The sequence below is a fragment of the Aspergillus stella-maris genome, assembly GCF_047715825.1.
Source record: "Aspergillus stella-maris strain CBS 113639 unplaced genomic scaffold BDV14scaffold_1, whole genome shotgun sequence".
NCBI classification, from domain to species: Eukaryota; Fungi; Ascomycota; class Eurotiomycetes; order Eurotiales; family Aspergillaceae; genus Aspergillus; species Aspergillus stella-maris.
In genome coordinates this window covers 747,155-760,829 of record NW_027396795.1, presented here as the reverse complement: position 1 = coordinate 760,829, position 13,675 = coordinate 747,155, and the positions used below count along the sequence as shown (strand labels likewise).

At 52.5% G+C, this 13,675-nt stretch overlaps 5 protein-coding genes across 5 annotated transcripts; 4 read left to right on the top strand and 1 right to left on the bottom strand.

The window, feature by feature from the left end:
* Positions 1-26: 26 nt before the first annotated feature.
* On the top strand, positions 27-549 carry BDV14DRAFT_4597 (uncharacterized protein). Its single transcript, XM_073776817.1, has one exon. The coding sequence runs from the start codon at positions 156-158 to the stop codon at positions 438-440; it is 285 nt and encodes a 94-aa protein (XP_073633854.1). The 5' UTR covers positions 27-155; the 3' UTR covers positions 441-549.
* Positions 235-2,515, top strand: BDV14DRAFT_162225 (cytochrome P450). Its single transcript, XM_073766863.1, has 2 exons — positions 235-853; positions 906-2,515. Exons 1-2 carry the CDS (start codon positions 659-661, stop codon positions 2,241-2,243), a joined length of 1,533 nt encoding a protein of 510 aa, XP_073633853.1. The 5' UTR covers positions 235-658; the 3' UTR covers positions 2,244-2,515.
* Positions 2,516-3,893: 1,378 nt separating this feature from the next.
* On the top strand, positions 3,894-9,428 carry BDV14DRAFT_186545 (urea carboxylase; the record flags this gene model as incomplete). The annotated part of the gene is made up of 5 exons (XM_073770827.1): positions 3,894-7,467; positions 7,498-7,799; positions 7,839-9,251; positions 9,300-9,393; positions 9,424-9,428. 5 exons carry the CDS (start codon positions 3,894-3,896, stop codon positions 9,426-9,428), a joined length of 5,388 nt encoding a protein of 1,795 aa, XP_073633852.1.
* A 90-nt stretch (positions 9,429-9,518) lies between these two features.
* Positions 9,519-11,342, bottom strand: BDV14DRAFT_206619 (Zn(II)2Cys6 transcription factor; the record flags this gene model as incomplete). The annotated part of the gene is made up of 4 exons (XM_073774940.1): positions 9,519-10,295; positions 10,329-10,457; positions 10,491-11,085; positions 11,131-11,342. 4 exons carry the CDS (start codon positions 11,340-11,342, stop codon positions 9,519-9,521), a joined length of 1,713 nt encoding a protein of 570 aa, XP_073633851.1.
* A 455-nt stretch (positions 11,343-11,797) lies between these two features.
* On the top strand, positions 11,798-12,357 carry BDV14DRAFT_162216 (uncharacterized protein). Its single transcript, XM_073766862.1, has one exon. The coding sequence runs from the start codon at positions 11,819-11,821 to the stop codon at positions 12,083-12,085; it is 267 nt and encodes an 88-aa protein (XP_073633850.1). The 5' UTR covers positions 11,798-11,818; the 3' UTR covers positions 12,086-12,357.
* The last annotated feature ends 1,318 nt before the right edge of the window (positions 12,358-13,675 follow it).

Genomic DNA, 13,675 nt, shown 5'->3' with positions numbered 1-13,675 from the left:
TATAAGGGTTCCAATGGTTCCTTGGAAATGCATAAGAATGAGTCAAGATGAGTCAGTGGATGATGGATGATGCAGTCAATGCGAATGAATCTTCTGGCCCACCCTCTCGTATTGGTCGTATTTCTTGGTATTGTGAGAGCTAAGCCTGTTTGAGAATGGACTATTCCTGCCTTATTATTGCCTTATTATTGCCTTATAGCCTCAGGCAGACGCAGTCATCAGCTCATCCATCGTCCCATCCCCATTCCCATTCCCATCTTCTGTGCCATCAAGTTGCATTCGTGTACTTTTCCTGCGCCGGACAACTGGAATACCAGAAAAAGACACTTGCTACTTTTCAAGGAAGCATGCAGCTGCAGGTACCAGCACCCCTTAATCCAGGTGCAATGGGTGCGAAGGCAGCTGCACTGCGCCTGAATGGTCTGACCCGGGAGCCCTGACACCCGGCCCGCCAAGATGGACGAAACAGATACTTCAAAGGGACCGAACCATATTCAAAACCCGTTAGGCTGCAGGAATGGATCCCGTCAGAGCTAAGCCGGGGGCTCGTTCAATCACCTTGCCCAGATTACTTATGCTGGTTGGGCCAGGTACTACATTTCCTCCCCGTCGTCTGCCCTTTTCCTTCTGTTTACCCGTGTCCTGAGCATTTATCACCATGATATCGCTGGCTTTGCTCAGTGCCTGTGGCCTTGTTGGCCTTTTGGCTGCTATTCTGATCAATGTCGCGCGCCAATTGTTCTTCCGTAACAGGAATGAGCCGCCGGTCGTCTTTCACTGGGTTCCTTTTGTAGGAAGTACCTTGACTTATGGAATGAATCCATACAAGTTCTTTTTCTCGTGCAGGGAAAAGGTAAGGACTATTCAAACTCGAAAAATTGACCCCGCTAATGGCTGGTCCTTAGTATGGTGACATCTTCACATTCGTCTTGCTCGGCAAGAAAACCACAGTCTACCTGGGAATCAAAGGAAACGACTTCATCCTGAACGGAAAGCTCAAGGATCTCAACGCAGAGGAGGTCTACAGACCGCTCACAGCACCCGTCTTTGGCTCCGACGTCGTCTACGACTGCCCAAATGCCAAACTAATGGAACAAAAGAAGTTCATCAAGTTCGGTCTTACCCAAAGCGCACTCGAATCCCACGTCCAATTGATCGAGAAAGAAGTCCTGGACTACCTCAAGACATCGCCCCGCTTCAAGGGAAACTCAGGAGTGCTTGACGCCCCCTCCGCCATGGCCGAGCTCACAATCTATACCGCCGGTAGCGCCCTTCAAGGCGAGGAAGTGCGCAAGAAGCTCACTGCTGGATTTGCGGACCTCTTCCATGATCTCGAAGGTGGATTCACACCCATCAACTTCATCCTCCCCTGGGCCCCCCTCCCCCGCAACCGCAAGCGCGACGCCGCGCACGCCGAAATGCGCAAAATCTACGAGGGGATCATCGCAGAACGCCGCAGGAACCCGGACAAACAACCTTCCGACATGATTTGGAACCTGATGAACAGCACATACAAGAACGGCACTCCCATCCCAGACAAAGAAATCGCGCACATGATGATCACCCTCCTAATGGCAGGCCAGCACTCGTCAAGCTCAATAAGCGCCTGGATCCTATTGCGCTTGGCCTCGGAACCGAAAATCCTCAACGAGCTCTACCAGGAACAACTCGACAACCTGAAGCGCGATAGCACAGGCCGCTTTTTGCCGCTGGAATACAAGGACCTCGATCTCCTTCCTTTCCACCAGAATGTCATAAAGGAGACTCTCCGCGTCCATCTATCCATCCACTCTATCCTCCGGCAGGTCAAAAACCCCATTCCCGTCCCCGGAACAAACTACATAATCCCACCAAGCCACGTGCTCCTCGCATCCCCCGGCGCAACCCAACTAGACAACACATACTTCCCCAACGCAAACATCTGGGACCCGCACCGGTGGGAAAACGCAGCCCCGGAAAAGGAAGAAGACGGCGGCGAATTGATCGACTACGGGTACGGCGCTGTCTCCAAGGGCACGAATAGTCCGTACCTGCCCTTCGGCGGCGGTCGGCACCGCTGCATCGGCGAGAAATTCGCGTACGTTAATCTAGGCGTTATTGTTGCGACGCTTGTACGGAATTTGACGTTTCATAATGTTAATGGGAAGTCGGGCGTGCCGGCGACGGATTACTCGTCTATGTTTATGGGGCCGACTACGCCGGCTGTTGTGGGGTGGAAGAGGCGGTTCCCGGAGAGTTCATAGTTGGTTCTTTTCTCTTTTATTGGAACTCGTTTTATACTGTACCTAATTTTAATGCAAACATGGTGCCACTCTTCCAACCGCCTATAACCAAACATGAGATATCAAGCGCATCCATATCCTCCTGCCTGAAGCAGCGCCTACGGGAGTACCATGCATGCCAACCCCAGAAACGCATGCATATGCATATGACCAACAAAATCGCCCGGAAAACCCAGCCCATAATCTCAGATCTCCCTATGTACCGCTACATACAGCCAAAAAAAAATCCAACCGGTCAACTACTCCCACCATAAATCACTAACGTGACAGCCATCATCTGCGCATGCCCAACATGTCATCAACGTAAGAATAAGCGGTGAGATAAGACCAAGTATAGAGGGTATAACAGCCCTACTAAGAAGTACCACGAGCATGGGGATAAGCCAGCGCACAAGCAACGATCCGGTGACCACCCACCTACCTACCTACCTACCTAGACCATCTCACCTACGTAGTCCGATCGGCGCAAATCCATGCTTTTTACTCGGGGTGCAATGCGCACCTGCTCTACTCTGCTGGGCTTTTTACCCTCGCTCGATCTTACTGTGTGTTTCGATGAAGAATGGAGGTCTTTTGACATTTCTTGACTTAGGTATGTAGTTTCCATCCCATCTGGACTGGGACTCCTGGAACTCAAACCCGATCACATTCATGTATACTTCTCATATACCCTCCACCTCTTACCTAGCCTGCCTACCTAGTATCTCGCAGGATCGAACTTGACCGCATCACGCCAGGTCTCGACCGTCACAGGCTCACCACCATAACAACCGGAAAGCCACCCGGCAGCGGCGTCAACGACGTACATGGCAACCGCCCTACAAAGATTAACGCCGACGGCGACGGCGACTCCGGCCCTTAGCAGCTGAGCCTCGACCTCCCCGACGGACAAAGCGACAGCGACAGACAGGGCTGGGCTGGGCTGGGCTATGCACGGGTGCTTGGACTACAGAGAGCATGCAGCATCCATGCAAGCTCGCAAATACAAGGGGTACATCTGCCTCAAAGTATCTGGCAAAAGTACCGTATGTAAGTCGGTGTAATGGGACAGGACATGACGGGCGGTTCTGTATGGCGGGGATTTGTCGGGGGTGAACTCCAGTTCCTTCTGATGTTTTTGTACCTACCTAGGTATGTTTTCTATTGAAAAAAATAGTTGAAGCCGAGTATATGCCCTAGAAGAATTGTGCGTACTGTTGAGACTTTGCGTTTGTATTAACCTTGATAGTTGTAGAGTCTATCTGTTGTATGATTTTTGGTAGGTAACGGGGATTCATTTATAGGAATTGCTCTTGGCGGTTATGGGGCCCTCGCTGGTCAAGCTGTACAGTTTATTCTTCTTTCTGGCGATCTTGGGCCCGTAGGATATGGAGGCCCCAGGCCGACGGCGGGGGAAGTGCGGGCAGTTGATGGCGGGGGCCGATAACAAAACGGGCCGAGCTCGGCGGGGCACCGCACACTCTGACGCTCGCGATAGCTTCATTTTTTCCAATTGGAATGACAGTACTTTGGTAGAGATAAAATAGAGACATACTAATACACCACCATGGATTCATATTCCCATCAAATTTTCTATCGCTGTTCTATCGTTATACCAACTAGCCAACCATCATGGCCCAACCTACTAGTAGTGACCAGCTAGTCACAATCCCCCAATGGCGCCAAGCGCAAGAAACTGCGTCCTCACCAGCACTCCTCCTCTCACTCCTTTCTCAAATTAAGAACCAAACTCCTGCCTCAAACGCCTGGATATCACTAGCCACCCCCGATCAGATCACTTCCGAATGGACGCGCATCCAGTCACTCCGCTCAAAAGGCCAAGACCTGCCTCTCTTCGGCGTCCCCTTTGCAGTAAAGGACAACATCGACGTAGCCAGTTTTATATCAACGGCTGCATGTCCGGCCTTTGCTGAGAGTAAACCACCGGCCGGGACAGACGCAACGGTAGTCGCAAGACTAAAAGCACAAGGCGCTATCGTGCTTGGGAAAACAAATCTTGACCAGTTCGCGACTGGGCTCGTTGGGACGCGCTCACCATTCGGTGCTGTCGGAAATGCATTTGATAAGAAACGAGTGAGCGGTGGGAGTAGTTCGGGGAGCGGCGTCGTTGTCGCTCAGGGTCTGGTGCCGTTTTCTTTGGGAACAGATACTGCTGGGTCGGGGCGTGTTCCCGCCGGCTTGAACAATGTTCTTGGAATGAAGCCTACAAGAGGAGCGCTGAGTACGACGGGTGTTCTTCCTGCGTGTAGGACGCTGGACTGTGTGTCGATTTTCGCACAGACGGTTGACGACGCGGAGTTGGTGTTGGGAATTGCGGAAGGTTCCGATATGAAAGATGCATACTCAAGGACAAGGCCGGATATCGACGGAAATACTGGTGACATACCACGCGGAGTTGTCGTCGGACAACCTGTCATTGCAATTTGTGCGAAACCTGAATGGTTTGGCCATACTGAGCATGCCGCGGCATACGAAGCGGCATTGACCAAGGCACAGAGGCTCGGATGGCAGCTCGAGACCGTGGACTTCACGCCGCTCTTCGAGCTTGCCAATTTTCTGTATGAGGGGCCTTGGGTTGCAGAGCGATATGCTGCCATTGAGCGGTTCATTGAATCAGCCTCTCCGGACGACATGGATCTAGTCGTACGAACGATCATCATGAAAGCAAAGAACTTCTCCGCCGTCGACCTCTTCAAGCAAGAGTACCGCCGACAAGAACTTTCGCGCACTATCGCCTCCATCTTCAGCAGGTTTGATGCCATTCTGGTGCCCACAAGTCCGGCCTTTCCCACCATTTCAGACCTCGTCAAGGAACCTATCCTAGAGAATAGCCGGCTGGGGACATATACGAACTTTGTCAATTTCATGGACTGGTCTGCCATTGCTATCCCTGCCGGTTTCAGAGCGGACGGTCTACCCTTCGGCATCACCCTCATCGCTGGGACCTGGGAAGAGCCGCGGCTATTTAACCTAAGTCGGCGTTGGCTATCAGATTCGCCTCGTCGGCTCGGTGCGACCAATGTCGAGTATCACGATCCAATGTTCAGTGTACCTTCTGCTCGTGACTCGATGAAACTGGCAGTCGTTGGAGCCCATCTGTCAGGATTCCCCCTCAACAAGGACTTTGTTATGCGAGGAGCAACACTTGCCAGACCCGCCATGACAGCACCATGCTACCAACTGTACAAGCTCCCTTCGCAGCCACAATCAGCTGTGATGAAACCTGGGCTGAAGAGAGTATCGAGTGGTGGAAGGGCAATTGAAGTGGAGATCTGGGATATGCCGCGCACGCAATTCGGCAGCTTCATGGAAACCGTCAAAGCACCGCTTGGTATCGGTTCAATCGAGCTGGGCGACGGACAGTGGGTGCATGGGTTTATTTGTGAGTCTGAGGGCCTTGTTGATGCCACAGACATCACATACTCTGGAGGGTGGCGGGCATACATTCGATCAATAGGCTCTTCGCCTTCAACAGCTCAAGGAATGACTATGGAGGAGCCCAAGAAGAAGATTCGCAGGGTTCTGATAGCAAATCGAGGAGAGATTGCTGCGCGTATAATCCGCACCCTCCATACCATGAACATCCAGGCCATCGCCATATACTCCGCCGCCGACGCGCACACTCCGCACGTAAAGACAGCTGATATCGCCCTTCCACTGGTCGGAAACACGGTCTCAGACACATACCTCAACGCTCGTCAGATTCTGGATCTCGCCTGCCAATCAGAAGCTGACGCAATAATTCCAGGATATGGCTTCCTTGCGGAAAATGCCGAGTTTGCGTCCGCTGTCGAATCTGCAGGCTTGATCTGGATCGGGCCAACGCCAGAGCAGATGCGCGAGTTAGGCCTCAAACACCGTGCGCGGGAGATTGCCATAGCAGCGGGTGTACCTGTCGTCCCCGGCACGAAAGGGTTGGTTTCCAGCTTGGAAATTGCGCTTGAAGAAGTTGAGAAAATTGGGTACCCTGTTATGGTGAAAAGCACAGCAGGTGGAGGAGGAATCGGTCTCTATCGGTGTGACGACGCCGCTGAGCTCCGCGAGGCATTTGATGGCGTACGGCGACTAGGGAAGGCAAATTTCGGTGATGATGGTGTTTTCATCGAGCATTTCATCGAGCACGCAAGACACATCGAAGTGCAGGTACTTGGAGACGGCAATGGCCTGGTCGTCTCCGCTGGGGAGCGCGACTGCTCGCTGCAGCGACGGAACCAAAAAGTCGTTGAAGAGACACCAGCTGCGTTTGTACCTGTAGAGGCACGACAGGTCATGCGCAATGCCGCTGTATCACTGGCAGCGTCGGTCCGTTACCGCAACGTTGGTACGGTGGAGTTCATTTTCGACATTGATAGCGGACAGGCGTACTTTCTGGAGATGAACACTCGCCTGCAAGTGGAACACCCAATCACAGAGGCAGGAACGGGCCTTGACTTGGTCCGATGCATGGTCAATATAGCCATGAATGACAGCGCGGCTCTCTTTTCGAAACACCGCAACGATATCGAGGTCAACGGCGCGGCTATCGAGGTGCGCATTTACGCCGAGAGCCCTCTACAGGACTTTCGACCATCTTCCGGAAAGCTCACCACGGTGGAGTTTCCCAGCGATGTTAGGGTCGATACATGGGTCAAAGCTGGACAAGAACTATCATCATCTTATGACCCAATGATCGCAAAATTGATAGTCCACGCGCCGGATCGCAATTCAGCAGTACAAAAGTTGTCCGAAGCGTTGTCGAGGACGACCATCACCGGCGTTGAAACAAATCTCTCATACCTAAAGCAGATTATTGGTTCGGAGACGTTTGTCTCTAGCGCCTTTACTACCAAGTCCTTGGATACGTTCCCGTACCAGGCCAGCGTTGTTGAAATCCTCGATGCCGGCTCACAGACAGCTATTCAGGATTTCCCTGGCCGAGAGGGCTACTGGCACATTGGCGTGCCGCCATCAGGACCCATGGACAACTATTCGTTTCAGCTTGCCAACCGCCTGGTAGGTAACGATCCTCAGGCTGCAGGCCTGGAGTGTTCCATTCAAGGGCCCATGCTGCTGTTCCATTGTTCCAGCCTAGTTGCGATAGTCGGAGCAGAGGCACCAGTATACGTCGACAAAGAAGAAGCCAAAATGGGCCAGGCAATTCATCTTCGCGCCGGCCAGCGTCTCACCATTGGAACAGCCACCAACGGCGCGCGGACGTATGTTGCTGTCAGAGGAGGTATTCAAACGCCGCTCGTCATGGGAAGTCGTTCGACGTTTGTCACGGGGCATCTAGGTGGTCACAATGGTCGCAATCTTCGCGTCGGCGACCTTCTGCTGCTGTCAAACTTCAATCCGTCCGACAAGGTTGACTTCGAAGCTCGAGCTCCTCATATTCCGTTGCCTATTGCTGCATTGCGCGAATGGGTGGTGAGCGTAATCCCTGGTCCGCATGGAAGTCCAACGCATTTCACCGAGGCCGGTCTGCTGAAATTGTTCACCGGGGAATGGACAGTGCATTACAACAGCAACCGCATTGGAGTACGTCTCAGTGGACCGAGGGCCGAGTGGGCTCGCCAGACAGGGGGTGATGCAGGGTTGCATCCGTCCAACATCCATGACAGTCCTTATCCCGTCGGCGGAATAAGCTTCACTGGGGATGAAGCGGTTGTTTTGACCGCGGACGGACCGAGTCTAGGAGGATTCGTTGTGTTCGCCACAGTTATCGAAGCAGAATTGTGGAAGTTTGGGCAAATGCTACCAGGAGACCGGCTTTACTTGCGTCCGGTAAGTCTGGGTGCAGCGCAGACCTTGTCCAGGGAATGGAAGAAATCGATCGACACCTTGTCGCCACTACCTAGTGAGCCTGAACGAGATGAGACTCCTCAATTGGAGACACCAATTTTGAAGGAAATCCAGGAGGCCGGCCGTCGCATTGTATGCCGCCAAGCGGGCGACAGAGCATTGCTCTTGGACTTCGGAGACGAAGACAACTTCAACTTGCGCCAAACATTCCACATTCTCAGTTTCATCGAGCAACATCGCCTTAACCCCATCTCTGGTGTCCAGGAGCTCACGCCAGGGGTGCGAAGTATCCATGTCCAGCTGCAACCACATTTCTCTTTGGCCCAGGTACTGGAGAGCCTTGTGTCTCATGAATTGACCTTTGGGACACAGCTTCGCTCGCGACTACCATCACGCGTGGTGCATATGCCTTTGGTCTTCAACGACGAAAAGAGTCGCAAAGCTATTTCCAGATATACTTCGACAATTCGCTCCTCCGCGCCATATCTGCCCAGCAATGTTGAATTCTTACAACGGTTGAACGGCCTGGAATCGCCGCATCAGGTTGAGCAGAACATTCATGCAGCCACGTTTCTCGTTCTGGGCTTAGGCGATGTTTATCAAGGCTCTCCATGTGCAGTACCCCTGGATCCGCGCAATCGACTTTTTGGGACCAAGTACAACCCCTCGCGATCGTTTACGCCTCGCGGTGCAGTTGGTGTTGCTGGTCAATATCTCTGCATCTATGCAACCGACTCCCCAGGAGGGTATCAGCTTATAGGCCGGACCGTATCCATCTGGGATGAGTATCGCCAGACTGATTCGCAAAGTCCATGCCTATTCTCGCTTTTGGACCAAATTACCTTTTATCCTCTCGCAGAAGAAGACCTCGACGCAGCAGAGAGGGCAGGGACAGTGAGCGACTTGGTCAAAATCACGGAGACCGAACTAGACCTCCACCAGTACGAAGGATGGCTAAGGAGCAACAGTGAAAGCATTGCCGCAGTCCGGAAAGAGCGATCGGAGGCGGTGCACAAGGCAGATTTCTTCGACGAGCTGCTAAAGCCGTATCAGCCCAGCACACTGAATTTCGAGTCAAGAGGAAGATTTGACGGAATGGCCGGCGAAAGGATCAAAGCACCATTCCCTGGACGGTGTTTTAGGTGCGCAGTCAGTGAAGGAGACCGAGTAGAGGCAGGCGATACATTGGTAAGTAGACCCTAGGCCGAAGTGCATGCTTTTGCTAACGCCGATCAGATTTGGGTCGAATCCAACAAAATGGAAGTAAAAATCAACTCGCCAATTAGTGGCAGATGCGTAAAATTATTGGTATCGGAGGGAGACGTCGTTGGTCCAGCCGAGGACGTGGCTATCATTCAAGGGTAAAGGATAAGACATTAAGTTCGTATCAATGAAAGACTAGGCCTTTCTTGAGCAACTTTGCATCGGATCAGCTTTTGGGTCGGTTAGATTCCTTCACTCCCACGTTGGTATATAGTCGACAGAGGTGGCCGTTCTGAGAGCAACTAGATCGCCAACTTCATCATCAAGCATTCGTAACGCCTCGTGAAGGAAGGGCGCGGCAGATGCCCGCATCTGCAAAGCCCAACGTAGGCGTTCTAACTGATCAACAAATTCGACTGCTTCGTCTGGCTCGGCACTAGTTGCCCACAGTAGGCCAGCGAAAGACCCTATCATCGCTACTTGCGACGCTGCAGCAAAGCCCCAGAAAGATTGCGTGTGCTCGGGTTGGAGAGACTGAATCAACTTCATTGCTGAGCCAAGGCGGGCGCGAGCTGCTGTGCGGATGGTCGAACGGAGAGCAGGTGGTGTATCGGCTGAAAGAGTGCGCAGCAAAGCGCGGTGTATAGTCAGTTCTGCCGCCATATGCGAAAGGTGCAATGGTCCATTCGTCGAGAGTCTGTGGGAGTACGTAGTACCCAGCTGTAAGTTGTCAGGAAGACTGCTGTGCCATTCGCGCAATTTCATCACGAGTGGCTTTGCGAGACTCATTGCACCTGTCGTGCCAATGCGAGACAACAGTCCACCTTTCTTGGTAGCACTAACTGAGCAGAAAGTCGCGACAATCTCGCTGAATATCTTGGTCAGCTCAATCAGTTGCATGAATGCCGCTCGGCCCAGCCCAGCGTCAACAATTCCTTCTACATTCACCTCCGCATTCTCGGGAGCCTCGGGAAAGTCGGCCGGGGTGCAAGGACCGACATCCCAGTCGCCAAAGTCGCTATTATCAATCTGGGTAGGAATCAGCGACGGACGGCCATGCACAATCGCGCCCCACTTGTCGTGCGTATAGAGAGCCCATGCTAAGCGGCGACGCAAGCTCTTCTCCCATTCTGGGACTGACCAGTCACTGCAATCGACATGAATGCCCAAAGTTTGGCCCAGTGCCAAGAGCTGTGCGGGAAGGGTACTCGAGCTTGACCGTACTCTCTGTAGAAGTAGTAAGCCGGCTTGAAGAGTTGAAAGCTTTGCCCTCTTCATATCATCACTCATGGCCCGCGTAGCCAGGTCTTCGAGAAGAGCAGTATCAGGCACTCGAGTAGCCTTGGTCAAGGCTCTGTCGAATAGTCTCCAATCTAGTGCAACCAAGTATACTGCAGCCAAGAGAGGCGGCGCAAACTCGCGGTACGACCGGGCATATTTCTCCAGAAACACACCTTTGTCTAAAATAGGGAACAGCGGATGCACGATCTGAAAGTAAACCTTCACCAAGGCGGGTCCAAAAGGCTGTATACTTGCTTCAATTTGGTCGAGGTCGGATATTCGCTGTGTCTCAGAAGCCGAGTTTTTATCTTGTTGAGTGATGAAAGCTGAGGAGTGATTGACTCGCCGAGGATGGCCCATATGTTCATTGACCGGGGCATTTGAAGACTTCAGATCAAGCAGTGTAGGTTCATGGTAGCTTGCTGGACCGATGTATGTGGAGTGCAGATGCGGCTCTAAGCCCAAAGTTCCAGTCAAGCGAGAGGGACTGGCAGCATCAGTCGCAGCTTGACCCGCCGGAGGACTTGGAGATAGGCCACTACGCGTATTAGCCCAGTCTCAGCAAATGGGACATATTCCTTACTTGAGACCATAGTCCTCAGCTCTATTTGGAGATAGCTGTCTGTCCGGCCGTTTACGGGGAACTGGGCCTTGGAGGTAGGTGCACTCATGTCGGTGCAGAATGCAACGGGCACATTTTTGCTGGCCAGGCTCGCGGACGCAGCGAGACTTTCGCTGGCGGCACCAGTCGCATGGCCTTCGAATTGCTTGGTTTGCTATCTGAAGGCCCGACATCCATGCGGAAGACTGCATTGATTTTTGGCATCTTACAATAGTCCAAGCGGCGATAAACAGTGTGGGGAGCCGGTTTCGGCAGGAATCTCACGTGATTCGTGATTGTATACAGCAGCTACGGCTTGCACTCCCAGTTCATCCGGACGCCTTCCTAACTCGAGACAATATGTGTTTTATATCGACAAAGTGAACAGACACGTCTCGAGAATCCTGTTGAGAGCCCAAACGGCAGCCAGCGCCAACCAAACAACGTCTCAATTACTAGGTATGTACCAAACTCAACGACCCAAGAGAGACTGCGCGGCTGAACACTTGCTGGAAATTGTTTCCCCTTAGCTCACCGATTCTCCAATCTTCGGCACGGCATCGATCATCTTCCCTTCCTGGATGTGACTACATACAAAGTACAGCTGGAGAGTCGGCGGGGCTCGAGAAACATTCGGACGAGAGGACTCCGTGTATTGTTCCGCCCTTTCATGCGGAGGATCCTCGCTACCCCGCGACGCGGAATCGTCAATCGAACTGTTGGCCGGCTCTCACTGGTTTGCCAATTGTGCCAGTGTCAGATCGTGGACGTCGGATCCGAGAATCGGTTGGTTCGCAATTGTCTATCTAGGAATCTCTTCCGCTGCAGCCTGCATTTGCAGAGAGGGGAAGGAGTCCGCAGTCCGCACAGTGAGCTTATGCGCGTACGAGCTGCTGCTTTACCGTTACGACTACCTCCGGCCCTATGGAGATCATGAGCAAGGTTCGAAATTGACATCTGCATACACGAATGAAAAATCTGCTATGATCGACTGCGGATCAATTGGGCATCAAGATCTCTCTGGGGATCTTCAAACTCACCGTCTTTCTGAACCACGATTCTATTCCATACAGAGTACTGTACGTCTTTACCACCGTCTCGGTGCCGGCGGGGCACCAAAGACACAACTCGAGCTGGATGGTCTTGTATTTTACGCCGGACGCGCCATCTCCACACATCGCTATACTCTTTCTGTCCAACTGCTTTAGCTCGCATGTATGGCATTGTTAGCCTGCATATCGTTGCATTGCCATTGTGATGGTCACCTCGATGCGGCGCTGTCACTGCTACGCCACTAGATCTATTTCCTAACTCGTTGCCTTTCCCGAGACTCTATACCGTCTATACTACCTGACGAACGGTGTATTTCGGTTCCAGCTGAATCCCAGCTTGACGATCATACATCAAGATAGCCTGGGGACGCACATCTATGCTGGCACTGAGAGTAGCACAGTCAGCCCGGGTTCATCCCGAAGAACTGCTACGAGTCCATCAATGCCCTTCGATTGGCTCTGGCATATCCTGACATATCACGGCGGGTTACACGTCACGCGCCCAAACCAAAACTCCACGCTTCTATCCCCTTTCTCGCCACATGGATACAGAATACAGCTGAGTGTGACTCTCGGCGAGATTCCGAGTCAATAGCACATGGCAACAAACCTTCGGTACTGATCCGGTGGCACTTCGGTGAAACTAAACAGCGCAGAATGAAAAGCATGAAGGCGAAGTAAGAGTCATGTGGCCAAGTTCCAGATTTCAAAGGCCATTTTGATCTGGGGGAGGCGGCGGTTAGTTCTGGCTTACTAGACTGTATACGGGGTAAGCGTCGAGGCAATTCTGGGACTTCAGGTCACGGGTGTCACCGGAACCGAACCGGTGATTTTACATCTTTACCAACCTGCAGATGGAAGCATGACCCTGAAGACGAGCCGAGGCACGAACGAGCTGAATATGACAGGCAGGCAATCAAGGTAGTATTTCATGCAGGAGCAGTTTGACATAGATTGATTCGCCACGGGACGTGGGATGGAAAAGGCTTCAAGACTGGAGGCTTATCGAGAGTTGGAGTTGGGCGTTCGGCATGCCGAGAACAAGCAAACAACCTTGGGCGCAGCCAAAGTTAGCGTCGAGTGACGAATCGGGGCGTCGGCTTGATTTGTCCTAGCTTAGCTTCAGGTCAGCGAGAGCCAGAGCAAGGCCTATGGAGCTGGTATTATTGGTAGGTTTGGCTGGGCTGGGTTCTAGAAGGCATAAACGAACACTGCCAGACTGACAATGCAGGGACATCATCACTGCAGCATCAGTGCGACCAGCAGAAAAGCAGCAAGCATACTCTGTGCGGACAGTGGTTCCTTTGCCCCGATCCATACCTGCAGCTGCAGCTGCCACGTGAGACTTAGTCAGTATACTGCCGTTCCAATGGTTGCACGACCATAACCACTCTTCAACAAAGCATAAAGTGCCTGCCCTGTGCTTTAGGCTTCTTACTCAGTTCATTACAGCAACGAGTCAGTCCCAAACAACA